The 27,699-nt window shown below is 39.3% G+C and overlaps 1 protein-coding gene and 1 non-coding gene across 6 annotated transcripts; one reads left to right on the top strand and one right to left on the bottom strand.

The window, feature by feature from the left end:
* Positions 1-354: 354 nt before the first annotated feature.
* On the bottom strand, positions 355-18,107 carry SRSF12 (serine and arginine rich splicing factor 12). Of its 5 annotated transcripts, none has more exons than XM_036413383.2 (5): positions 17,922-18,107; positions 9,838-9,942; positions 8,456-8,559; positions 8,179-8,320; positions 355-2,352 (listed from the first exon to the last, which is right to left on the bottom strand). In XM_036413383.2, exons 1-5 carry the CDS (start codon positions 17,984-17,986, stop codon positions 1,986-1,988), a joined length of 783 nt encoding a protein of 260 aa, XP_036269276.1. In that variant the 5' UTR covers positions 17,987-18,107; the 3' UTR covers positions 355-1,985. The 5 variants fall into 5 exon arrangements, with proteins under 5 accessions (XP_036269276.1, XP_036269277.1, XP_036269280.1 ...); XM_036413384.2 differs by lacking the exon at positions 9,838-9,942 and adding an exon at positions 9,365-9,710 and having other exon boundaries at positions 8,456-8,579; positions 17,922-18,084; XM_036413387.2 differs by lacking the exon at positions 9,838-9,942 and adding an exon at positions 9,365-9,710 and having other exon boundaries at positions 8,456-8,567; positions 17,922-18,084.
* On the top strand, positions 5,056-5,219 carry LOC118706260. Its single transcript, XR_004983972.1, has one exon. It is a non-coding gene; the product is annotated as a U1 spliceosomal RNA (small nuclear RNA).
* Positions 18,108-27,699: the final 9,592 nt, after the last annotated feature.

Below are 27,699 nucleotides of genomic sequence, written 5' to 3'. Positions count from 1 at the left end.
AGAAAATATTAAAAAATTACTATTAATAATCATCTTGTTCTTTTTTCAGACTATCTTTTATATTTTCAACAGTACCACATAATTTTGAAACTAAATTTTATTACAAGTGATCATGAACTTCAAAGAGTTGTAGTTCTGAAGTAACTTTTGCTATGATTAGAGAAATTCTATTCAGGAAGTAAGTATACATAAATTTGTGGTACTTGCCCAAATATTACAAGTATATAATTTATTTTATAAAATTGTTTCTTACACATAGGATCTAAAATGCAAAGAAAAATGGAATTTGTATTCAAAACAAATAGAAGCAACACTGGCTTCCATATGCTAAAACTATAAGACAGGTTTTTTTCCCTTAAGCACTCTAGATACAAATATTAACTGTATGGGCTGAAAACTTTTTAATTTTCAATGTATTTCAACAAGGTACACAAGTAGAACTCTAGAAATATATCCCTTATAAGAATCATATTTATCACAAATACTACCAAAACCCTCTGAAAAACATAAACCACAAACACATTTTAAAGAAATTCTCATTTTTAACAACTACAAAAGCAATTAATAGCAATAAAGTTATTTGGTTTAAAAAATGAAGGGCAGTGTAATGTAAATCCAAATACTGGATTGTTTTTGAGGATGCAGTCTTGAGTTTCTTAATACAACTAAACACTTCCAAAAGTAGTAAGACATACTATGTACAATTTAAAATCTTAACCTAGAGCTCTAAAAAGGAAAAAAGGAAAAAAAAAAGCAGATGAAAAGTAGGTATGTAGAAATAATGGTATAATTATTTTTATACAATGGGTACCACTCTTTAAAGAGATAAGGCTTAATATGATTATTTTTGGATTATAAGTGTTGACCACAATTTTTATAGTGGAGACGTCTCAAACCATTCAAAATTCAGTATTCAAAAAATGTTTTGCTATTTCTGAAGTAATTGAACATAGTACAAGATGCAATTTAATGTCAACTTACCTATGCTTTTCCACCCAATAAAATAAAACCCTTTTTGAGTTTAGGTGAGAATCTATCTTTTGAATGCCTGATCTCTATGTAAATTCAACTTTTAGGGATGTCAGAATTTTGTAATATGAACTAATATCCATCAAGAATTGGCCTAAGTTTAAACAGAAGACACAAAACAGACATAGGTGTCAAATAGTTTGTCTGCCCTATGCAATTACTTTTTACATGAAAGTGATTTAAAGTAAAAAATATTTTTGTAAAAGGTATTATTAATATTACTAATACAGTAGTCCCCCCTTATCTGTGGTTTTGCTTTCCACAGTTTCAGTTATGCACGATCAACTGTGATATAAAAATATTAAATGGAAAATTCCAGAAATGAACAATTCCCAAGTTTTAAATTGCATGTACTTCTGAGTACTTCATCTCATCATATAGGCATTGTAATCTCACAGGAAGAGTGAGGCCAGTGCAATATTTTGAGAGATCACATTCACATAACTTTTATCATAGTATATTACCATGTGTCTATTTTATTAGTAGCATTATGGTTTATATCTTACTGCGCCTAATTATAAATTAATCATGATCATAGGTATGTGTGTATAGGGGAAAACCATCTATATAGAGTTTGGTACAATCTGTGGTTTCAGGCATCAAACAAGGAGAGTTTTAAACATATCTCCATGGAGAAGGGGGGAACTACTGTACTTATATCAAAGTAGAATTTCCTAAGTTAGTTCCATTTTACCCATTTCCTTTGAGAAGTATCCTTCTGCCACAATGTAAACAAAAATGGTCCATAAAATGGTGGCATTAGACATCAAAATTTGTGGTGTGGGCCCTAAAATGGAGACCAAATCTCAATTAATTCAAAGCTAGAGAGGTTTGTTTCTTGTACATGCCCAAAGATAACTAATATCAACTCGCATTTTCCGTAAGCTTTGAAGAATTTTTATTTAACATAATGTGAGGTTTAATAACTTAAAAACTATCTAACACTCTTCTCTTGTTCACCAACTGTTTTTATGACGATAACTCCGAGATCTGGAATGTGATGGAAAATGAGAGTGTTTTGCTGTTTGTGCTTTTGTTTCTGAATTGGTGTACCCTTTAGATTTACATGGGGATCTTGCTATGGAGTCAGAATGTCTTCCATGTGATCTTGATTTTGTTCCTGAGCTAGTCTGCTTTTGAGGTGAACTTGATTGTGATTTTCCTATTGATTTCGATCTTTTTTCTAAGGACTTGGACCTTGACCGTCCTCTAGAACCAGAATTCCTTCTTGGAGTTCTTGACTGCCTTGCTGAGGTAGACCGCCTTGGTAGTGACTTGGAGCGAGATTTAGACTGGCTATAAGAAAGTCGCCTGTGTCGGGACCTGCAAACATCCACAATGTTAGAGTATAGATTTCACACAGAGACAGTTACTAGATTAGGAAAAAACACTTGCAGGAAATTATATACTTCAGATAATAGTTATGTTTTTATTGGCTAAGTTAAAATAAATAATTCTAATTTTATTATGCATGCTTTTGGTTCAAACATAACAAGTTTATAATACTTGTTATTCTAGAATATATAAGCAAAAAATATTTACTTTGCTACATACTAGTAATTCTTATGGCATGGGTCAGTTCTGAAAAATACTCTGCATATTTAGTATGGGATACACAACTCTCAAAAGTTATGAAAATCTAAAGAAAAAAATGTAAAGGAGAGAGGGAATGAAAATAATTATTTAAAGTTTATCAAATAATGTTTATAACAACAAAAACCTAGATGCAGGACTTCTGAATTCTACCCTGATAAAACAGCTTATACTAGATTAATCTCCCCATAGAAATTAACTGTATCAAAAAGGTAAGACAGATGATGATGGAAGCAGACTTAACTTGGGGTGGTGAACAAACAATACAATATACAGAGATGTACTATACAGTTACACACCTGAAACCCATATAATTTTATTAACCAATGTCACTTTAATAAATTCAATTTTAAAAAGATTAAAAGAGCTCTGGCCAGCGTGACTCAGTGGTTGAGCATTGACCTATGAAACAGGAAGTCATGGTTTGATTCCCAGTCAGGATACATGCTCCAGTAGGGGGCATACAGGAGGCAGCCGATCAATGATTATGTCATCATTGATGTTTCTCTCTCTCCTTCTCCCTTACCCTCTGAAATAAATAAAAATATATTTAAAAAATAAGAAAAGATAAAAAGGGTTAATAACGCTTATAAAACAACTGTGTGAAGGCAATGGAGAACCACCAACACAAGCAGAATTTGAGGGGTTATAAGCTATGGTTTATTTTTGTTTTATTTTGTTTATACTTCTATTTTATAAAGGAGGAGAGAAGGAGAAAGAGAGGGAAACATCAGTGATGACAGAGAATCATTGATTGGCTGCCTCCAAAATGCCCCACATAGGGGATGGAGCCCACAACCCCAGTATGTGTGCTGATGGGGAATGGAACTGTGACCTCCTGGTTCATAAGTTGACACTCAACCCCTGAGCCAAGCCAGCTAGGCAAGCCATGGTTCTTTTACTCAGACCATTTTCTTAATACCAGCATTGCAAATAGAACCCAACTAGAAAATGGCTATTTGACTAAGCTGAAGAGACAGAAGTTGGAATTCAGGGCTACCAAAGAGGCTAAGACTTGAGAAGCAAAATGAGATGAGAGAATTACAGACAAAAACAAAGCATAACAAAAAACCCTAAAACCTGCTTACAGATTCTCAAGTCCTGGCCATCTTCTAATCTGTGCATGCACAGGATGAGACTCCTAAGAGGTCAGCAAAACTGCAGCTGCACCCTAGCCGGTTTGGCTCAGTGGACAGAAAGCTGGCCCACGGACTGAAGGGCCCCAGGTTCGATTCTGATCAAACAGGGCAGCAGACTCAATCCCTGGCCCTGGTCAGGGCATGTGCAGAAGGTGGCAACCAATGGTGACACGTGCATGTTTCCCTTAGAATCTCTCCCCTTTCCCTTCCATTTGTTGTAAAAATCAATGTCCCCACATATGTTACTTTTTCTCTATTGCCTCTCTAGAGAGTTCAACTTAATATAAAATCATTTAGGTGTTGCCACTTATTTGGCTCTTCATTTTTTAATGAGGGCGCCTGTGTCAGGTAAACTCGGGTTAAATAAATGTGAATGCTTTGACATGGTCAAACTGGATCTGCCCGTTTTATTCTCAGGCCCTGCCGGAGACCCTAACAGATAGGTAGTTTTGCCTCTACATATACCACCAAAGCCCTTGCTAGGATTGCTGCAGAGTTGTTTTGCGCAGAGGGTCTAGCTAGCCAAAGGGCAGAAAATAAAACAGGTGTCCCCTGCGTTCTCTAAAAGGAAGTTCTCGGTTTCTTAGATACCCAGGGTAATGTTGCGCTCCTTCATGCCCAGAGCTGCAGACGAGTCCCGGGGAAGCCCGCGGAGACCCCAATACACTGCACCGGCCAGAGCAGGTTGGCCCGGATGGGGGGAAGGGCTTGAGGCTCCCCGTTACACACATTCTCGTTCAGTTTTCACAGAAACCTAACAGGTGGGCACATTGCATCCTCTTTACAATCTGAGGAGACAGAGACATGGTCGACAGAGGCCGGAATGGAGCCTCCACTCGGCCTGGCACAGGCCCCAGGTGCCCCCTCGCCCCCTGCCGGCCGCGCAGCTCTCCCTCCAAAGGCCGGCCCCGCCCGGTGCGCACGGAAGCCTCCCTAACAGGCCCTGCCAGAGCCCTGGCCCGGGAAGGCGAGGAATTTAAAACTATCCCGAGAAGATGGACTTCCGGCTGCTCGCCAGGCCTAAACAGAGCGAAGGTATTTGCTTCAAGTATCGGAATGACGTAAGTGACCAGAGGCGGGGTTATGTAGATGAGCACAGCGCGGTGACTGCTAGTTCGAGTGTCTTAACAGAGCAAAATTTCCTCTGGATATCAGGAAGAATGTATCTTAGTCTCTGTCATATAAACAACACTGCAACTTGGAATCGTAGGGCAAAAGAACTCTCAATATAACTAACCATAACCTTAAAGTGTGTTGAGGACGAAGGCGGTGTGCCAAGCGAGGCCTGGAGCTCATACTTACCTGGCAGGGGAGATACCATGATCACGAAGGTGGTTTCCCCAGGGCGAGGCTTACCCATTGCACTCCGGGTATGCTGACCCCTGCGATTTCCCCAAATGTGGGAAACTCGACTGCATAATTTGTGGTAGTGGGGGACTGCGTTCGCGCTCTCCCCTGGCGAGGTTGTTTCCCAAAGACAGCATTTAATTAAGTAACTTGCTTGTGGTAGAGTCACATAAGGATTGTGGATGCGTTTCCCGTGCTCTACTGGGACGTGCCCGCAACCAATGTTCTCAGCTCACCGCCCCACCCCCCTTTTTTCCCTCAGAGAATCCTGAACTTAAGATATATAAAACTTCCATTTTATGTGTACTCGCCACATCATTATAAACATGTGGTAAATTATACATGTATAGTTTACACTATATATAGTCTTTACATGTATAGTACACGTAATAGAGATATATATACACTAAAATTCATAGTAATGTGAATGAACTGTTGAACATCATTCCCTTACACTATTCATGTCCCCTGTGAAGCCAGAAGCAATACCAATAGTATTGTTTTTCTGTATACAAACATGTAAATTTAGCTCTTTAATTTCCTCTTCACTATATTTTAAGTTCTGTAAGTTTAATTTTCCATTTGAGTATGGAAACTTTATGTCAGAGTCTAAATATCAAATATCAATCAATGGGAAAATCCGTTAGCCATGGGATAAACTGGATTATTCTCCATAGGTACAAGGGATATTTATATTCTTTTTTTCTTTTTATATATTTTATTGATTTTTTACAGAGGTAGGGAGAGGGAGAGAGTCAGAAACATCAATGGGAGAGAAACATCGATCAGCTGCCTCCTGCACACCTCCTACTGGGGATGTGCCTGCAACCAAGGTACATGCCCTTGACCGGAATTGAACCCGGGACTTTTCAGTCCACAGGCTGAAAGGCTGACGCTCTATCCACTGAGCCAATCTGGTTAGGGCAGGATATTTATATTCTTATACTATCAGAGAAAGTATGATAAAAAAGATCAAATTCCAGAATATGACTTGTTTCTAAATTTTCCTTCACCAATCTTGAAAAGAGCCAATCCTGACCTGGATTCTCTTGTGTTTTAAAATAAGCTTAAGGCTTTCTCTCACCTTCATGCCTCTAAAGATAGGCCAAAATCAAAGCATTTTGTTCATACCCAGGAGAGGTACTGATTTGCCATGTAAGAATCTGAATCTGAGATGTAGGGCTCTGAGTAGGCCAGCCCCATTTTCTAGTAATTAGGATTCTCGTATTTTAAAGTCATAGAATGTAGATATAGTTCTCTCTTCCTATTTTCCCTTCCACTGGCTGGAAGAATTGGTGCCAGGCTACTTAGAGCAAACACTCTCTCACCAGCTCTAGTACATATATCCTATTTTGAGCTTTTTCTTGTCTAGGGCCTTAAGAGTTGAGGAATGGAGTCCTGGCCAGTGTGCTCAGTGGATTGGAGTATCATCTTGTTCGTTCTCTCTCTCCCCCCCCCCCCCCATCTAAAATCAATAAACATATCCTTGGGTGAGAATTTAAAAAAAAGAAAGAAATGTAGCTAGTGTAATGGAGGAAGTGAATTTAGAAAGAGTTGAAGAACGAAGGGACTGGAGTGAAAGTAAGCAATTCCGATGCTAGTCTAAATATTGATTATTCTTTAAGAACAGAATTCACTTTAAAATTCTATAAAAAACTCTCTATGAAAAAAATTCAGCATTAAAACTCAGATAAATAGTACAAATGTTTTAAGAACTTAGATGTTAATACAACTTATTTAAATAATTTCATCAAGTAATTAATTTCCATTGTGATTTACTATTATTCTAACAGAAACAAACAACTGGCTAGCAAAATAGGTAACTTGTAAATATTCTGAAAAATGTACTAGTCTTATATCTTCCTATAATAGTACCATACTTGGAATTTGTTTTTAAAATCACTAACTTTTATAAATATATTTATTTACATTAATTTTAGTGTCAACCACCATCCCTTCTTACGAGCTTGTAATCACTAGCGACATTGGTGTGAAACATTCTTTAAATCACTTTAAAAGTATGTTTTTACTAATTTTTAGAAGGAAGAGGACAGAGATAAGCATCAATGTGAAAGCGTAACATCAAACAGCTGCCTCCTGCACACCCCATAATGGGGATCAAGCCTGTAATCTAGGCATATGCCCTGACAGGGAATTCAAATGGCAACCCTTTAGTGCACAGGACAACACCCAAACAACTGAGCCACATCAGCCAGAGGAGAACTTAACATTCTTAATTGTTGGATTCACTTAGGAAATTTTTATTTATTTAACATTCCTCATTTTTATTTGCCAAATATACATTTTTTAATATGTTGCTTTTTTCACTATGTATTATGTTTCCAGTCAAAAGGTTGAGTCCCGAGAAGAAACAGAAGAAAAATAAATAAATAAAAAGCTTAATATTGGGAGGTATTTAATAAGCCTAAATTAATCTTTCTACAAAAGATAATTCTTTATGAATATTAAACAAAATTATTACGGTGCTCTGTACACGCGTGTGTGTGTGTGTGTGTGTGTGTTTATTAATAACATTTTATTGACTTCAGAAAGGAAGGAAGAGAGAGACAGAAATATCAATGATGAGAGAGAATCATTGATTGGCTGCCTCCAACAGACCCCTTATTGCAGGATGGAACCTGAAACCCAGGTATGTGCTCTGACTGGGAATTGAACTGTGATTTCCTGGTTCATAGGTAGATGTTCAACCACTAAGCCACACCAACCTGGCTCAAAGCTCTTTAAAAATGTTTTCCAGCCCAGGCTGATATGGCTCAGTAGATAGAGCATCTGTCTGCAGCCCAAAGGGTCCCAGGTTCAATTCCGGTCAAGGGCACATACCTTGTTTGCAGGCTCCTCCCCAGCCTGGGCCCTGGTTGGGCACATGCAAGAGGCAACCAACCAATGTGTTTCTCTAACATTGATGTTTCTCTCTGTCTTTCCCTTTCTCTTCCACTGTCTAATAGATCAATGGAAAAATATCCTTGGGTGAGGATTAACAAAAACAAAAAAATGTTTTCCAGAAAAAGTAGAAAATTAAGTTTTCAATACTCTTGTGTTTGATACTCACTCTTTAAGGCTATCAGACCGCCTCCTATTTCTTTCCCAAGAAGAACTTCTACTTCGAGTTCTCCGTTGGCTGGGGCTTCTTGACCTCCTATGATCACTTGGAGAACAAGGGTGACGTTCTTTTGATTTCATTTGTCCTGGTGCTGGAATATGAAGTGCAAGACCTCAGTCACAACTGCTCAAATAGTATTCTTTTCTAGAATAATTTTAAACTAAATCTGTTATTGCTAAAATTCATTCTGCTGAGTAAACAAGATCTAACACTTAGTCACACTTACTTTTGCGATCACCTTGTGCAAACTGTATTTCAATTTGACGGCCACATACCCACTTTCTATTGAGGTTATAAAGAGCATCTTCAGCATCTCGAACATCTTCAAATATGACTAGCTGTTAAGGACACTTTGAATGTCAGATATCAAGTAAAAATGTTATTTTAAAAGAATTATTTAGGTGACAGAAAATTAATAGAAAAAACAAGTTGAAGTTATGCTCACATCTATATAATATAATATGAATAATAAAAAAATTTTACTTTTATTATGAAAACAAATGCTCATTATGATTTAAAAGAGTGAATCTAAAAATAAAAAAGAAACAAATGTGCAACTATGTTTTAAATGTATACATTAGTATAAATGTGTAATTTATGCTATATAAATGTATAATTTCAAACATGTCACGAGAACAAAATACTAGTAAGTCTAACACTGCCCTGCTCTCAGGTTTTTCCCTAAAAGAAATCAGCATGCAGAAAGCTTGTATTCTGAATTTAAATTACTCTTTCTAGCAAAAAGCTTTTTAATTATGATATTTTAGAGCAATTACTTATAAGCAAAATGCATACAAATAACTGAGCTAAAACACATTTTCAAAACTGATTTAGTTCTTTAAAAATGATATTTAGCTTTGAACCTATTGCTTTAAAATATCTTTATACTTTTATTATTTGGGGTATAAGAACAAAGAAGTAATCTGTACACATATGGAATTACATATATTTATTTGTAATAACCCACTAATCTCCCTTATCTATGTAAATTATATATTAAACCTAACTAAAATAGAAATAAGCTATATAAATGAATAGTTGTATTTTAGGAGGTTATTTACTGGTTTAATTTTTTTTTTAATAGAAAACAGAAAAAGCTAAGAAATGCAATACAGTATGAGACTTTGGCAATTACCTCAATGTCACTTGATCTTGAACCTTGACCTTTACTCTTTAAGGCTTGCAAGATGGACTTTATAAGAGACGAAGAACCAACAAAATCAGACTTGGCTTTGACTCTGGAACTCTGAGTAAATGTAGGAAAGCCGAAGTCTCAACCTGGTGTTGGCTTTGTCTTTTGCTTGATAAAGACTTCCCTCTTCCAGGTCTTTATCTCTGTGTCCACCCTCCCTCTTTACTCCTTGATGCTTGGACTTTAGGTGCCTTTTGTCTCGCCTGCTCGGTTTATGCTCGGATTCTAGCTAACAGGTTGGTTCAAACTGGGGGGCTCTTGCCAGCTACTGTGGACTGCTTTAGATTTTCTGAGATAAAGAAATAAACACATTTAATTAGGCAATATTAATCTCATAACATATGCTCCTGAATACATATATGTAATATGCACATGTATGCAGTATATTCAAATGCACACAGTAAAATAAAGGATATTGAACATAAGCAAATCCTCTTGGGCGGCGGGTGTAGAAGTCAAGTGGAATGTAAACGTCTACTATAGGGCCATACCGACCAAACTCACGACGCAAGTCCTCAGGCCTGAATTGTTTTAGAAATAAGGCAAAGAAACATGAGTAGCTGGATTAAAATATCATGCCTACAGAAATCCAGTTGAAACCCTCAAAAGAAAGTACATCATCTGTACTAGCGTTACCTAAAAATATCTCTCAGAAGACTCACCCAGGGTTCACAAATGAAAGGGGGGAAAAAGAAGAAAAATTTTTGGGTCTCACTTTCAGAGATTCTGATTCAAGAAATCTGGATTAGAGGCTAGAAATCTGTATTTTTACAAGCACTCCAGGTGGCTGTCATGCCTACTCAGGTTGGAGAAACAATGACCCACATCTACCCCAAAGTTATTCCTATCACAAGATTTTTCAATGGTCATATAAACAGTCCTAACTATTAACTATCAATATTTCATTAAGAACATACTTATGTGCTTCATTAGAATTTCATATTTATGTTAGATCTTGTTTTCAGAGCACAAGAATTAAAATTTTAAAAAGCCTAAAATCGCCTGTCCACTGAACAGTGGTTGAATATCAACCTATGAACCAGGAGGTCACGGTTCAATTCCCAGTCAGGGCACATGCCTGGGATTGCAGGCTTGATCCCCACTGTGGGGCGTGCAGGAGGCAGCAGTCAATGACTCTTTCATTTATGTTTCTATCTCTCTCTCCCTCTCACTTCCTTTCTGAAATCAATCAAAATATATATTTAAAGAAGTCCTAAAATCATTTCTCAGATTTTAAAGAAAAATGGGTATTTTTACATTAAGCATAAAGCATAATAACTACTATATTCTCAAAATTGACAAGTAATTTTGAGCCTTTTATATGCCTTTTACTGTGACAGATATTAAAGAGGAGATACCGAAGAAATACATAGCATATTTGTCTTCATAGAGCTACAATTTAACTAAAGAGACAAAATACTTAGCATTGATATGTGACAGTTATGGTACATCTATAAGCTAGCTTCTGTTTGCCTTAACACCACTTAATTCTCACAACTCCATGGCTGTTTACAGATGAGGGCACAGATAGATTAACTCACTTATGGTCACTGAACCAGCAAGTGACAGACAGAACTGGAATCAAACTCCTACAGTTTGACACTAGTGTGTGTTCTTTTTTCTTTTCTCTCTTTAAAAAAAATTTTTTTTTTTAATTCATTGATTGATTGGAGAGAGAAAGAAACATTGATTTGTCAGTACACTTATTTATGCATTCATTGGTTAATTCTTGTATGTGCCCTGACCAGAGATTGAACATATAACCTTCACATATCAGGACAATACTCTAACTGAGCTAACCAAAACTGTGTATTTTTTTTTTTTTTAATGTTTAGGTTACTCTGCTTTAGTTTTTGTTTTGTTTTTTAAATATATTTTTATTGATTTCAGAGAGGAAGGGAAAGAAAGAGAGAGAAACGTCAATGATGAGCGAATCATTGATCAGCTGCCTCTTGCACACCTCTCACTGGGGACTGAGCCCGCAACCCAGGCATATGCCCCTGACTAGAATTGAACCCAGGACCCTTGAGTCACAGGCTGACACTCTATCCACTGAGCAAAACCAGCCAGGGCTCCTTATGGAAATCTTAAGAAATTCAGCATCAAGCTATGGGCACAAAACATGGCTTTTATTTTTATAAAATACTAGAGGCCCAGTGCACAAAATTCATGCATGGAATGTGGGGTGTCCTTCAGCCCAGCCTGCATCCTCTCCAATCTGGGACACCTCGAGGGATGTTAAACTGCCCATTTAGACCTGATCCCACCAGGATAGGGTCTAAACAGGCAGTCGGACATCCCTCTCACAATCCAGGACTGCTGGCTCCAAACTTCTTGCCTGCCTGCCTTCCTGATTGCCCCTAACTGCTTCTGCCTGTCAGCCTGATCACCCTCTAACCACTCCCCTGCCAGCCTGATTGATGTCTAACTGCTCCCTGCCAGCCTGTTTGCCCCCAACTTCCCACCTCGGTCGGCCTGGCCACCCCTAACTGCCCTCCCCTGCAGGGTTGATCACCTCCAACTGCCCTCCCTTGCAGACCTGGTCCCTCTTAACTGCCCTCCCTTGAAGGCCTGGTGCTTCACAACTGCCCTCCCCCGCTGGCCATCTTGTGGTGGCCATCATGTGTCCACATGGGGGCAGGAACTTTGACCACATGGGGGCAGCCAGCTTGTGTGTTGGAGTGATGATCAATCTGCATATTACTCTTTTATTAGATATTTTTATTGAGTTCAGAGAGGAAGGGAAAGGGATAAAGAGATAGAATCATCAATGATGACCTCAAGTCCACATTGTTCCTATAGTAACAGCAGAAAGAAGCAGCTGTGAGGAGCATGTCTCCTAACAGTGAGGATCTGAGCTATGTGCAGGAACTCCCATGAATTGAGACTTTTCATTCTGTTTTATCAGAGTGCAGACAGGTCTTATTTCAGGAAAAGTAAAACAGTCATTTACAAAAGAAAGTCAATCTGTATCCTAAGCATTTTAATAAAAAGTTAAAACAAACAAAATTAAATAAATAAAAAAATTTAAAAAAAGAAACATCAATGATGAAAAACAATCGACTGGCTGCCTCTGCATGCCCCTCACTGGGGATCGAGCCTGCAACCCTAACATGCGCCCTGGCAAGGAATCAAACCGACAAACTCCTGGCGAATGGATCAGCCCTCAACTACTAGGCCACAGCTGGCCCTTTATAATTTCATCTTTTACACTTCAACTGGTAATCCAGCTCAAATTATGATGTGAACTACAAGTTAGTTAATTTTTTCCCTTTATGGATATCCAGTTATTATGGCATCATTTGTTTAAAAGACTTTCCTTTCTCTACTAAATTGCTTTCATGCCTTTGTCAAAATCAATTGACTCTGTAAGTGTGGATTACTTATGAACTCTCTATTCCGTTCTATTGATCTACTTGTATATCCTTAGGCCAGTATCACACTTTCTTGATTACTGTATCACTAGTAAGTCTTTAAGTCAGTAATATAAGTCTTTCAGTTTCAGTAACCTTTTTCAAGACTCTGGCTATTCTACATCCTTACACTTTCAGAATTAATTTGTGAGATTTTATATTTTAAAAAGCCTGTGATCAGGAATGCTTTGAATTAAAATATAATTAGTTTGGGAGAAAAATTAACTCAGTATTTTGTGTTCTAATCCAAGAACATGGTATATCTATCAATTTATGTTGGTCTTATTTATTTTTATTTTATTTTTTGAGAGAGAGAAAATATCAATTTGTTGTTCCACTCATTTATGCATTCACTGGTTGCTTCTTATATGTGCCTTGACTGGGTTTTGAACCTACAACCGTGGTATACTGCAATGATGCTCTAACCAACTGAACTATCAGCCAGCACTTATGTTGGTCTTTTTAATTTCTCTTGGCTATATGTTTGGTTTTCAGTGTAAAGATTTGTTGTTTGTTGTTGTTAATCCTCACCGGATGATATTTTTTCCATTGATTTTTTTTTTTTTAAGAGAGTGGAAGGTAGGAATAGCAGCGGAAGGGAGAGAAAGAGATTGAGGGAAAGAGAGATCACTGTGAGATACACATTGATTAGTTGCTTCCTATACACATCCTGATCGGGGCCAAATCTGCAACCTAGGTATGTGTCCTTAACTGGAAATTGAACCTGGGACCCTTTGATACTCTAACCAGTGAGCAACTCTGGCCAGGGCTAATTTGTTTTTTTAATTTGCCTCATGGAGGGTTTTTAAAAAATATATTTTATTGATTTTTTTATAGAGAGGAAGGGAGAGAGATAGAGAGCTAGAAACATTGATGAGAGAGAAACATCGACCAGCTGCCTCTTGCACACCCCCTACCGGGGATGTGCCTGCAACCAATGTACATGCCCTTAATCGGAATCGAACCTGGGACCTTTCAGTCCACAGGCCGACGCTCTACCACTGAGCCAAACCGGTTTTGGCTCAGGGAAGGGTTTTGAACTTGATTCCCTATGTGCCGATGGGATGAACACCCAACCTAGGTATGTGCCCTGATGGAGAATCGAACCAGTAACCTTTTGGTATCCTGGATACTGTGCCAACCAACTGAGCCACCCAGCCAGGGCTCACTGGTTGATTCTTGTACATGCTCTGTCGGGATGGAACCCGCAAGTTGGCATATGGAGGTGATCTTCTAACCAACTGAGCTATCCAGCCAGGGCTCAGTGCAAAGTTTTAATATTTTGGTTTTGTTAAATTATTCTTAAGTATATTTTTGACATTAAGATAAATGGAATTTTAAAAATAATTTACTATTTTCAATTATTTGTTGTTAATATATAGAAATAGAACTTTATTAAGTTTATCTTGCATCCTGATATGTTATTAAGACTGATTATTAGTTACCATAGTTTTATATAAACAAACATGTCATCTAAGAATAGGGACAGGTTTTACTTCTACCTTTATAATTTTTATGTCTTTTATTTATTTTTCTTGCCTTGCTGCACGGTTAGGATCTGCAATAAAATGCTGAATGGAGGTTGTGAGCATGGGCATCCTTGTCTTGTTCTGGTATCAGTGAGAAAGCATTCAATGCTTACCATTAATATGGTGTTAGCTATAACTTTTACATAGGCTGAGTATGTCCCCATTTATTCCTCGTTTGCTGATACTTGTTGAATCCATGAAATCTTGTTGAATTTTAATGTTTTTTTTACATCACCATCAATGTTATCATCAATATAGTCTCATTCACTGTAACCAAAAGAATACTACTAAGTATGTCCAAGAGAGGTACCTACTGATCATTCCTCCCAACCTAACATGATAATTTTACATCAAAGTGGGAATGTTCTATTTGGGATTTGGACATTACTTTGTTCCATTAGAAAACTGTATGGGAGATTTTTTTAAAAATTACTCTTCTACACAATAAGAAAGCAAAGATATTAAAATTAATATTCTTCCTGATCCATCTCTTGTTTTAGTAGTGAAAAAAAAGTAACAAAATTGTAAAGCATAAAAGTTTGCTCTGAAAGTAGAGCTTTTTTTCCTCTTTTTATATTTTTATTAATTTCAGAGAGGAAGGAAGAGGAAGAGAGAGAGAGAAACATTAATGATGAGAGAGAATCATTGATTGGCTGTCTCCTGCACACCCTGCACTGGGGATCCAGCCTGCAACCCAGGCATGTGCCCTGACTGGGAACTGAACTCTGACCTCCTGGCTCATAGCTCGACGCTCAACCACTGAGCCATACCAGCTGAGCATAAAATACATTTTTAAGTCTTTCTTTAGTTCTTATGTTCAACTGCATTCCTAACAAATTTTATGCTAACCCATTGTGTCTCTTAATGTCTTGTCCTTTATCACACGTATTTAAATGGCCACTTCAAAGAAACATTTTAAATACATTTTGGCTTTGTTATAAACACTTTTACTAAAGAAAATTTGAAAACAGGAAAGAGAAAAACCGTGCAAATAGATTTCTTTCCAGGCTTATTTTTTATATGTATTTTCTCCTTTCCTCATTTTTAGGTAATTAAAATCATACAGTATACATCATTTTATAACATTGTTTTATTTTCACATTTACCCCAATGATTTTCTTTATAAGCATCCTAAATGTTAAAGCTAATTTTAATGTCTAATGTCATACTGCTAATTAATTCACACTATATGCCACCTTGTATAAAAAAGCTATTAGTATAGGTTACATGTGTGATTCTACTTTAATAACACTACTCAGCAGCTGTGCAATCTTAGGCAAGATACTTAATCTATCTAATCCTAAATTTATCTGTAAAATGGAATTATTAAGAAACATGTATTATACATATATTGTGAAAATTTAATTAAGATAATATATTAATAGATAGTGTTTAGTATAGCATCAGGAATATAGCGAGTACTCAAAAATGTTAACAATTGTTATTTCATTAATATAATCCTTCTACATTTTGATTGTCCCCCAGTAGCAGAGTTAAGAAGTGGTGAAAATGGAAAGGAAAATCAATAAACCTCAATTATCAGTCTTGATTATCTAGATTAGAGGTCATATGTCACCTGCAGGTCAGGTGTCACCTGTAACATGAGTTTTATTTGGCCTGCACAATGTTTAAACAGTAAAAAAAAACACAAACCAAAACCCCTGTTTAAACATGAAACTGCCAATATTTTACACCTTTTATTTTTTAATTTTATAAGGTTTTTTACATTTATTTCACAATAGATGTATAATACATGTTTCTTAATAATTCCATTTATAATTTGTCTTCTGCCAAACTGAAGACAATTGCCAGGAGGCAAGATCTCAAATGCAGTATTTTACAGCTTTTAAATCTACAAAAAAATCAAATTTCATATGCTTTAACGTAATAAATCTACCATTTTGAAACAGAGCATTTACACAGACAAAATACAACTTTCTGACTTCTTTTGAAAATTAGGAAGAGATGGCAACAAGTCTAATTTCTTATTGTGTAGAAGAGTAATTTTTAAAAAAATCTCCGATACAGTTTTCTAATACAGTTTTTACTAGTCTATATACTAGAGCTTAGCAGCAGAGCTGTCCCCAGGAGATGGCACATCTTGTTACCATCTGTACAGTCCATACCATCCTGTTGTGTCTTACAACCCGACAACTTCACTCATTCCTGTTACCTGGCTGGCCCCTGTGGCCATTAGAATTGGAAACCGCTAATTTCTGTAGACACACACTCTGAGGAGACACGATGCTTATTCAGTATTCAAGGAATCTGTTTAACTGTGGTGGGTTTTTGTTGTTGTTGTTTGTTTGTTTGCTTGTTTGTTTTTGTGTGTGTGTTTTACCTTATCCAAATTATAAAAGTTGCTTGTTTTCCCTGTAATGAATTGATAAACAGGTTGAGAGAAGAAATGTAAGCACAGGCATCTTTTAGAGATCAAATAAGGTATATTAACTCACTGTCTGCAGTTGTGACATATATAAAAGTAGGGCCCTAACCAGTTTGGCTCAGTGGATAGAGCGCTGGCCTGCGGACTCAAGGGTCCCAGGTTCGATTGCAGTGTGTGCAAAGGAGGCAGCTGATCGATGTTTCGCTAGCATCAATGTTTATAACTCTCTATCCCTCTCCCTTCCTCTCTGTAAAAATAAATAAATAAATAAATAAATAAATAAATAAATAAAATCAATACAATAAATATATATTAAAAAAATAAAAGTAGGCATCAAATTTAAAAACACTTAACATTTGCTCCTCAGAGGTAAATTGTGATGACAAGAGGTGGCTCTGGAGTGGAGGACTCCCATGTATCTGTCTGTGAAGGCCCGGGTAAGGCATTTAAACTGGGCTCTGCTTTCCCCTCTGTGCAGTAAGGTAACACCTCTGAGGTGGCATCTCTACGGAGGCCGGGGTGGGGGCAAACCCCCTCGGGCTCCTATGGAGGAGAAAGGGCTACCTATAGGAAGAAGTTACTTGTTAAGACCTATGTTTGGGCACCATGTGGACAGACTTCTCAGGGGGTGGTGGTGGGCAGACTGAGAGCATCCACAATGGACCCGCGAAGTCCATGCAAATCCTTCATAACGGGGGTTCCTACTGCAGTCAGAACTTTAAGGAAAACCCTATACATCTCACTATGGGAGTTATCCTCTGCGTACAGTGCAAAACGGAGCATCGAACGAAACCTAACCCGCAGCCCTGCCAGGAGACAGCCTGCGGGAGGGAGCCGCGGCCCCAGGTGCGCGTTCTCCGGCGCCGCGTCCCCATCCCGCGTCCGGGCGGCGGGCGCGGCCACAAAGCGGCCCAGCGCGGCGCCGCTCGGCCGGAGCGGGAGGCCCGGCGGCGGGGCGGGGCGGCCCGCGGTCCCCCGGAGGGATGGGCACCGCCGGGCGGCCGGGCGGGCGGAGGCGCGGTCCGCGGGGCGCCGAGCGGCGCGGGCTGCCCCGCCCGGGAAGCAGCGGCCGCGCCCACGGAGCGCGCGGGGCCGGGCCGGCGGGTCCCGAGGCGCGGCCGTCCCCCGCCTCTCCCCCCACCGCGCCCCCACCTGCGGCCGCCGCCCCTCACCTGGTGGCGTCCGCGACGTTCCTGACGAACAGGGAGGTGTTGGGGGGCCTCGTGTAGCGAGACATGTCCGCGTCCTCCGTCCCGCCGGGCCTGCCCGCGGCCACGTCCCGTCGCCGCCGCCGCCGCCGCCGCTCCGCGGGCCCCGCGCGACCCCCTCCCCGCCGGCCCCGCGCAGCCGCAGAGCGGGCGTGGGGGAGGGGCGCGGCGGCCGGGCCGCGGCCGCGGGTGGGGCCCGGGAGCCCGGAGCTCGGAGCCCGGAGCCTGGGGCGCTGCGGGCCTGGGCCGCGGGGTGCGGAGTGGGGTGCACGGGGCCGGGAGTCTGGGGGAGGACCTAAGGCGGGGCCTGCGGGAGTCGGGTCCGCGGGGATGCTGGAGGGGGCGGTGCGGGGTGCTGGGGTCCCGGCATCTGAGAACGGCGGCGGGCCGGCGTGGGAGGCCGGGAGGAGTGGGCCCGGCCCGGCGGCCGCCCTGGGTGCGGGGGCTGGTGGTCTCCCGGGAGGGGTCTTCAGGCCTGGTGGTCCCCAGGAGTCTGCGTGGGGCAGTGGGTGTCAGAGGGTGCAGGAGGGGAGGCCAGGGGTCCTGGGTGCTGAGGTGGGTGAGCCGGGCTGGAGAGCATGGGGTGGGGAGAGGGAAGGTGAAGGTGAAGGAGGCGTGGGGCCTGCCTTCCCCTCTCCCAGCCGCTAATTCTCAGCCCTGGACCTAGGCGGTTCTTCTGCCAACTTGTCCCTTCAGTCTTGAGCCTTGACCCTTATGTGGGGAGGATATTTCCAAGACCTCAGTAGATGCATGGAACCTGGGATAGCACCAAGCCCTATGTATACTGTTTTTTTCCTCTTATATATTTATACCTATGATAAAGTTTAATTTATAAATTAGGCAGACACAGTAAGAGATGAACAATAATCTGTATATATAAAAGGTGACTAACCGACCGGCAGGTACATAGGATGTGCACTGGCAATTTAAAAATAAATGTTGACTCCGCATGTGAGATACATATAAAGCTCTCACCAGTGCCAATTGCACAGTATGTTTTGATCTGTCATTGTCGATCATGAATTTGGTGGTCCTTGTTGACATTCTGAAGCTGAAAGAAAGCAGCGTTATCAGAATATGTCTGAACACCAACTATTGGCATAACTGTCCCCGCCTGACACGGGTCTCCCATTTAAATTAATTCAAAGACAATTTCCCATGATGCCAGCATTTGGGATAACTATTAATAAATCATATGGACAAACTCAAACTGAGAAGGAATATTCCTACCTGAATCTGTTGTTTGGACATGGTCAGTTATGTATTGCTCTCTCTCAAGTTTGAAGAGCTTGTGATGTTAAAGTTGTAAATACTTCATCACAAGGGAAAGTAGGCACTCTAAAAGTGTATTGTGCCAATAGTTGGTCTTCAGAATACCTATGAGGGGCCAGGTGGCTGCATAGCATAACTAACTTTTCTTCCATTTCTTAAATCGACATAAGTAGGCTAATTATCAACTGTAATTAAGGTGTCAAATCATGAAAGACTAGTATGTTTTAAATTCATTAACTTGTTTTTTTACTATCATAGTGGAGAACTAGAACTGTATTTCGTTATGCATAATGAATTGAAATTTGTGTGATGTAAAGTATTTTGAAGGTAAAAATTTGAGATTAATTTTTCCCCCATATTTAAGTCATCCTAGATAATAAAAAGCCAATATGCAAATTGACTGATCAGCACACAGGGCAGACCTCAACACAGGAGCTGCCCTCTGGTGGTCAGTGCACTCCCACAGGGGGAGCACTGCTCAGCCAGAAGCCAGGCTCACCACTTGTGAGCAGAGGAAGAGGTGGGAGCCTCTCCTATCTCTTTGGCAGCGCTAAGATTGTCTGACTGCAGGCATAGGCCAGCTCCCTAAGCCATTAGTTGGACATTCCTCAAGGGCTCCCGGACTGTGAGGGTGCAGGCTGGGCTGAAAGGGCTTCCCCCTGCCTCTCACGTGCACGAATTTCAGGCACTGGGCCTCCAGTTTTTATATATCCTGATAGTGAATATCATCTTATGCTCTGAATTCACTCTCCAACAGATGGCGCTAGCTCTCCTCAAGTAAAAGCTGCTCTGGCCTATCCTTTTTTTAAAGGTACTATGACCTTGAAGATGAAAAGTGATGTGGTTGTCTAGAATGTATAACCATCCTTCTGTTGCCCCTGCACTTTGGTTTATTAGACATCATTCCACACAACCCAGTTGCAGAATCTATGGTGTACCTTCTTATGAACTTGATTTCTTTCACTGTAGCTATAGCAAATAACTTTAAAGTTCATTTATATGGTAATAATGGATACTATTTAGCTTTCTCATTAAAGTTAGTTGAGATAAGGCCTGTCGCTAAACATGACATTGAAAAAAAATTAATTAAAAATGACATTGGATCTTGAGAATTTGGAGGTGGGTGTTTCTTCCTAACTTAATTTGACAACAGTTTAGGGATGATGTGCTGTTGTTAAACATAGCACTTGGAACTGGAAATGAAAAAAAGTGATGCATGCCTCCTAATTCTGAAGGACCTAGCCCAATATTTCCATATTTAAGTCATTTTTATATATCCTTTGAGGTTTTTGCCATAATATACTTACTATTTTTTTATAAATACTTTTTTAAAATATGTATTTTATTGATTTTGTACAGAGAGGAAGGGAAAGAGATAGAGAGTTAGAAACATCAATGAGAGTCATCAATCAGCTGCCTCTTGCACACCCCCTACTGGGGATATGCCTGCAACCAAGGTACATGCCCTTGACCGGAATCGAACCCCGGGCCCTTCAGTCCTCAAGCCGACGCTCTATCCATTAAGCCAAACCGGTTTCAGCTATACTTACTATTTTTTAAAAATTAGCTTACTTTTACATTAAAAGAGCGCTTTTTTAAACCAAATATCATGTGGAAAGAGAACATATAAATTCTGGCCAAATACTTTGATCTATAAAGTTTCAAATCCGAGACCTGCTCTTTCTTTTAAAGGGGGAAATTATTGGGGTGGTAAACACACAATATAATATACAGGTGATGTATGGTAGAATTATATACATGAAACCAGTATAATTTTTTAACCAATGTCATCCCAATTGATTCAATTTTAAAAAAGTGAAATTAATTACACAACAGGAAGCTACTAAAGCTATCCTAGGACCAAACTAAAACTTTCTCCCCAATGTAAAAGGGCAGTAACTCTTATACTATGCAATTCAGTATTTAATGCTTCATCCGTATAACATGTAAAACCATGGATAGTACCATCATCGATGGTCAGTGCCCTGTACTTTTGGGAGACATTCTAGCTCGAAAGAGACATGCATGTAAACAAATCATTACTGTACAGTTTCACTAGTGCTACATAAAGATATTTCAGAGTGCTATGTAGGGTATGATAGAAACAGATTAGTTATCTATGGGAAAGGGAGACTGAAAGTCATTTTAGAGAAAATTGATATCTGAGCTATTTATTGAAGGATGAATATAAATACCAAGAAACAGAAAAAAAACATGGCATTTGGGGGGAGAGTGAACTAGATGAGCACAGGCACAGGGTAGTGAAAGTAGTATGGTGTGCTGAACTTTAGGGGAAGGAAGAATGAATGCTAACAGGGTTGGGATGGAGGTTTTGAGAGGCTCTATCTGTATACCGTGCCAAAGAGCTTTGGCTTAGTTCTATTGGTAATGGGATTCCATCAAAAGTTTTTAAGCAGGAGATTAGGAAGATCAGATCTGTGTTTTATAAGGATGATTCTGACAGAAATGCCAAGGAGGAAGTTCAGTACAAGCAAAGACTGATACAGCAGATCAGTTAAAAGGTTCTCCCATGTGATATATTTTTCTCTTAAAAAAAAAATGTTTCGCTGAGACCAGTTTGGCTCAATGGATAGAGCGTCGGCTTGGGGATGGAAGGGTCCAGGGTTCGATTCTGGTCAAGGGCATGTACCTTAGTTGCGGGCATATCCCCAGTAGAGGGTGTGCAAGAGGCAGCTGATTGATGACTCTCTCTCATCGATGTTTCTAGCTCTCTATCTCTCTCCCTTCCTCTCTGTAAAAAGTCAATAAAATATATTAAAAAAATGTTTCTTAAGTCAGACAGAGTAGGGCAAATACTGTATAGTCTCACTGATATCTGGAATCCAGGAAATAAAAAGCCCTGGCCTGTGTGGCTCAGTTTGTTGGAGTGTCATCCATGCACTGGAAGGTGTCAGATTCAATTCTCAGTCAGGGCACATACCTAGGTCCAATCCCTGGTTGGAGCCAGGAAGGAAGACAACAAATCAGATCCATGTGTCTCTCTTACATTGATATTTCTCTTTCTCTCTTCTTCCCTCTCTAAAATCAATAAAAAACAAATTTTAAAAATTGAAACTCATAGATACAGAGAACTGGTGGTTGTCAGAGATGAGGCTGCGGTGTGGTGAGAAGGGGAGGGGTGAGCAAAATGGGTGAAGCTGATCAAAAGATACAAACTCCCAATTATAAGAAAATAAATCCTGGGATATAGTGTACAGATGGTGACTACAGTTAACAATACCGTAATGTGTAATTTATTTTTTTTATTTTTTATTTTTTTAAATATATTTTATTGATTTTTTACAGAGAGGAAGGGAGAGAGATAGAGAGCCAGAAACCTCAATGAGAGAGAAACATCGACCAGCTGCCTCCTGCACACCCCCCACCGGGGATGTGCCCGAAACCAATATACATGCCCCTGACCGGAATCGAACCCGGGACCCTTCAGTCCGCAGACCGACGCTCCACCACTGAGCCAAACCGGTTTCGGCCCGTAATGTATAATTTAAAGGTGCCATGAGAGTAGATCTTAAAAGTTCTCATCAGAAGAAAATGAAAATGTGTAACTATGTGTGGTGATGAATTTTAACTATACTTACTGTGGTAATCATTCTGTAATATATACATATATCAAATTATTATTTTATACAGTGAGTCCTCACTTATATCCATAGCCTCTGCAACTTTAAGTGAAACAACACATAACAAAACCAGTTTCATCATAGGCAAATGGATATGAACAAGAGTTAAGTTCCTATAGCATCTCATTAACATTATAACAAAAACGAAGTTGATTGAAACAAGGAAATGATGTTATTCCAGGACCTGCTCTACACTTAAAATTAATAAAATGTTATATGGCAATTATATCACTTAAAAAAAATGATAGTTCTTATCTTTGTCTACTAAAACGGCTTAGAAATAATGACCAGTCCAGTAGCATTTGGCACCCTTAGAGTCTAAGCTAAGGTCTCTAAATATAATTTTTTCCTAAAGGGAATCATGACTTTGGAAGAGTGAGTAAGAAATATCTTGTTATATCAGAAAGAAAGAAGCTATCAAATGCTTCTGGAACCAAGTTAATGGATCCAAAAGATAATACCGATGAAAGAGAAGACAAGTTGAGTATCAATAAGATAAGTGCAATGAAGTAAAATATAAAATACTTTTAATTGTACAAATTCATAATTATACTAAAAAATAAACCTAGTTGATTACCTTTTGATCTTAAGTTTTCGGTACAAACTTATACCTCAAGGTAATCCAAATGGTTGATGAGGGAAAGTTTTATTTCTAGAAGTATTTCAGTCAATAAGGAAGGAATGACAGATTTAGAATATTACAATTTTGTAACCTTGAATGAAGTAATGGATCTAGGCAATGATCATCAATGGCTGCTAAATTATACAGAGAAGCAAGCAAGCTTTATGTGCCCTGAAGGAGGGTCACATCAGTATACTCTTGCAAAAACACCGAGTCTGGTTTTGCCTCTAGCTCCTATGACAAAGGAAATATTCTGTCTGCACTATCCAGTACTGTAGCCCCTAACTACATGTGATTATTTACATCTAAAGTAAAATTTAAAATTTTATGACTTAGTCACATTAGCCACATTTCAATCCTCAGCAACCACATGTAGCTAGTAGCAGCACTAGCTCTATCAGCTTTCAGGAAATAAAGAGGACCTTTCATTCTCACTTCACTTACTATATCCATAGCCTCCAAAATATCCTCCTGTTGTTATTATTATTATTATTATTATTATTATTATTATTATTATTATGATAAGAACACCCAGAATAAAAATCCACTCTCTTAGCAATCTTTTAATATTGTCTACTATAGGCCCTATGCTGTACAGTAGATCTCTAAGACTTACTCAGCTTGCAAAACTGAAATTTTATAACCAATGACCACTTCTCTCCAACCATTGAACCGACACTGACCCATTTTAAAAAAATATATTTTATTGATTTTTTATAGAGAGGAAGAGAGAGGGATAGAGAGTTAGAAACATCGATCAGCTTGCCTCCTGCCCACCCCCTACTGGGGATGTGCCCACAACCAAAGTACATGCCCTTGACCGGAATTGAACCTGGGACCCTTCAGTCAGCAGGCCGACGCTCTATCCACTGAGCCAAACCGGTTAGGGCACACTGCCCCATTTTTTATATAACTACCTGTTAGAGGCTTATTTTTGTCATATTAACTCACAGTTGAGCCATGAACCAGGAGGTCGTGGTTCGATTCCCAATCAGGGCACATGCCCAGTTGTGGGCTCCATCCCCAGTAGGAGGTGTGCAGGAGGCAGCCAATCAATGATTCTCTCTTGTCATTGATGTTTCTCTCTTTCTCCCTTCCTCTCTGAAGTCAATAATAATTTTAAAACAACATATTTTTAAATGTTAACTGGTAAGAAACACTTAAGTTGACTTTCCTATCTTTTCTAGTCAGCTGGAAGTTTCCTCTATCGTCTCCTCTTTCCTTGTTTGTTTTGGTCTCACACACTGAAGGGGAAAGGCACTTAATGCACAAGACCTTCTGAATGTTGTAGCAGAATTTCCCTAAGTTTTATTGGAAATTTCTAGTTTGCTTCCTGTTTCATCTTCCATCATGCCTCCAATGACTAGATGTTTATTAATTTTAGACCACACATTTTTTTATTAATGACTTCATTACTACATCTTTTATAAAGCATCTTAAGTATTGTAAGCACTCTCTGGCCATCTATGCCATCCATTCCTGCTAGCAACCGTAAAATATGTAGCATCAAAATGACCAAAGAAGCTTGAGAAGTGAATCCATATTTAGGTGATTACTCACCACGGTCAACGAGTACACATTGACCCTCAAACACAGGATTGGTTCTAAGATCTAAATGTGTCAATAGCTACAGGGGAGCCATGAAAGTTCTCTTCGAAGCATAACCTCAGGACAGAAATATTCTCATCTCACACAAGCAGTGTTGTCATATGCAGGCCCCAGGTAATCAGGGCAAAGACCAAGCCTGTCCCTTGCAAGAACCTCACTGTCCTCATTTCCAGGAATGGCTGTGGTCAGCAGAGCATCGAATCTCAGTGCCAAGAGGGAGGGAAGCCAGAGGGAGCCTCAAGTAACTGAGTACCAGGTCATTCCAGGCTTTAAAATAGCCGCCTTCACCTCGTGGGCCTTTCGAAGATATCCACACAGAACGTAGTAATAAAACCTTACACCAGAGAAACACGTTTCTGTCAGGCATTTTTGCTCAATCCCTTTGCTTTTGGTTTTTAATTTATTTTTAATTACAGTTGGCATATAATATTACCTTAGTTTCAAGTGTAGAATATAGTGACTAGACATCTATATAACTTACAAAGTGATCGCCTTGGTACGTCTAGTACCCATCTAGCACCATTTGTAGTTATTACAATATTATTGACTATATTCCCTAGGCTGTAGTCTTCATCCCTGTGACTATTTTTATAATTGGCAATTTGTGCTTGTTAATCCCTTTTACCGTTTTTACCCACACCCCCAAATCCCCTTATGATCTGGCAACCACCAATTTGTTCTTTGTATCTATGAGCTTGTTTCTGTTTTTGTTCATTTATTTTGAAATCATATGGTATTTGTCTTTCTCTTTCTGACTTATTTACAATAGCCAAGATATTGAAGCACTCCAAGAGTCTATCAATAGTTGAACGAAGAAAGAAGATGTGGTACGTATATACATACAAAAAGAATTAAATCAATCCCTTTGTTTTTATTTTCCAGAGTTTCTTCCTCAGCTTAAATTTTTCCTCCCTAGTCATTCATTCCCTGGGCGGTTTAATTCTCCCCGTGGTATAATCATCATGCATAGAGATAATGTGGAAACTATTTCTTTTTTAACATAAATTTTTATTGATTTCAGAGAAGAAGAGAGATGGAAAGAGAGATAGCAACAGCAATGATGAGAGAATCATTGATTGGCTGCCTATTGCACACACCCATACTGGGGATCGAGCCCACAACTGGGGCATGTGCCCATGGAATCAAACCATGAATGCTTGGTTCATGGGAAGATGCTCAGCCACTGAGCCGCACTGGCATGGCAAAAACAGTTTTTTTATCTCCTCTGCTTTCCTTATCACTACTTCTACTCTCTTAGATGGCTTGTGTCACCTCCTTTCACACATCCTTCAATTCACCCCTAACAGTCCAATTGCCCATATTTTGTTTGATGACTTTACCATCCACCCAGCTGTTTACACTAAAAACCTCAGTCATCTTTCCTCCTTTTCTCCATCACGTGCCCCCACTCCCCTCCCCACAAACACATTCAGTCAGGCATCAAGTCTGGTCACTTCTGCCTATGGAATGTTTCTGGAATCCTAAGACTTTGCAGGAACCTTTTAGCTTGTCTCCGACCAAAATCTCTGTTTCTGATTCGTCCTCCTTCCAGGAGGATGGTCATTAATTATTCTTCCAGAAGAAAAACCTGGTTTTACCTCTCCCGGCTTAATAATATCCAATAGAAAGCCATTATCTAGATAAAATTTAATTCCTTAACAATGTGTACACAATTTCTTTATGTCCCTTTACCCTTGACCAAAACTCACTTTTCATCTTATTTTGCTGCTTTCTGAAAAGTGGCAGCAGTTTTTTGTTTTTTTTTTACACCTTACCCCAGAAGTGATTTCTTAATGTGCTACCTATAGGGTATCTGATGATAGTTAAAGAGAGATATCTCTGGAGTTACCTATAAGTGTTTTGGGTGCAGGAGGCTAGGAGGTTGTTGTGAACAGCAAGATCCTAAGGTGACACTGTATTTTGCTTGCTCTGTGTGCAGGCAGTGGCAGCCCCCAAGTTATACAGTGCCAGGATATGGTTCTGGAGGTAATTGTTCAGGTTCCAAATTTTTTGATTTTTTAAATGAAAAGATAATTGGCAAGGTTTGTGTGTAGTTTTGGAAATACTTCCTTTTTCTATATTTTTGAAAGTGTTAATATAAGTGTGTGTGTGTGTGTGTGTGTGTGTGTGTGTTGTATTTTCTGGTGCAATAACTGCGTTGTCTCTGTGGATGAAATAATTTTAAAACTTTATTCCTTCCAGCACCTTCTGTTTGCCTTTGCTCTTCCCTAATTTTCTTCATTTTATTGTTCACTTCATTTCTTTTTCCATCTTTCAAAAAATTTAAAAAAATATATTTTTATTTATTTCAGAGAGGGAGGGAGAGGAGGGAGCGAAAGCTAGAAACATCAATGATGAGAATCACTGTTCAGCTGCCTCCTGCATGCCCCACTCTGGGGATTGAGCCTGAAACTGTGACCTCCTGGTTCCTAGGTTGAAGCTCCACCACTGAGCCATGCCAGCCAGGCTCAAAGAATTTTTTTCTTCTCATTTAGGTCGTGCTTTGCAAGTTTGTGTTGGGGATTTTATTTTATTACCTTATTTTATCCTAATTAAAAAACAAACAAACCATATTAGTCTGTTGTCTTGTCAAAGAATC

Source organism: Pipistrellus kuhlii, unplaced genomic scaffold (genome assembly GCF_014108245.1).
Source record: "Pipistrellus kuhlii isolate mPipKuh1 unplaced genomic scaffold, mPipKuh1.p scaffold_m20_p_5, whole genome shotgun sequence".
NCBI lineage: Eukaryota > Metazoa > Chordata > Mammalia > Chiroptera > Vespertilionidae > Pipistrellus > Pipistrellus kuhlii.
This window is presented reverse-complemented; position numbering and strand designations above follow the sequence as displayed.

Excerpts from the sequence above, each read along its gene's own strand:
- SRSF12 (XM_036413383.2), bottom strand. The coding sequence starts at position 17,986 with ATGTCTCGCTACACGAGGCCCCCCAACACCTCCCTGTTCGTCAGGAAC. Across the intron at positions 8,560-9,837 it reads AGAGGATTTGCTTATGTTCA|ATTTGAAGATGTTCGAGATG; the intron begins ATATCCTTTATT and ends ACAGCTAGTCAT. Across the intron at positions 2,353-8,178 it reads CGGTCTGATAGCCTTAAAGA|GTCCCGACACAGGCGACTTT; the intron begins GTGAGTATCAAA and ends GGATGTTTGCAG.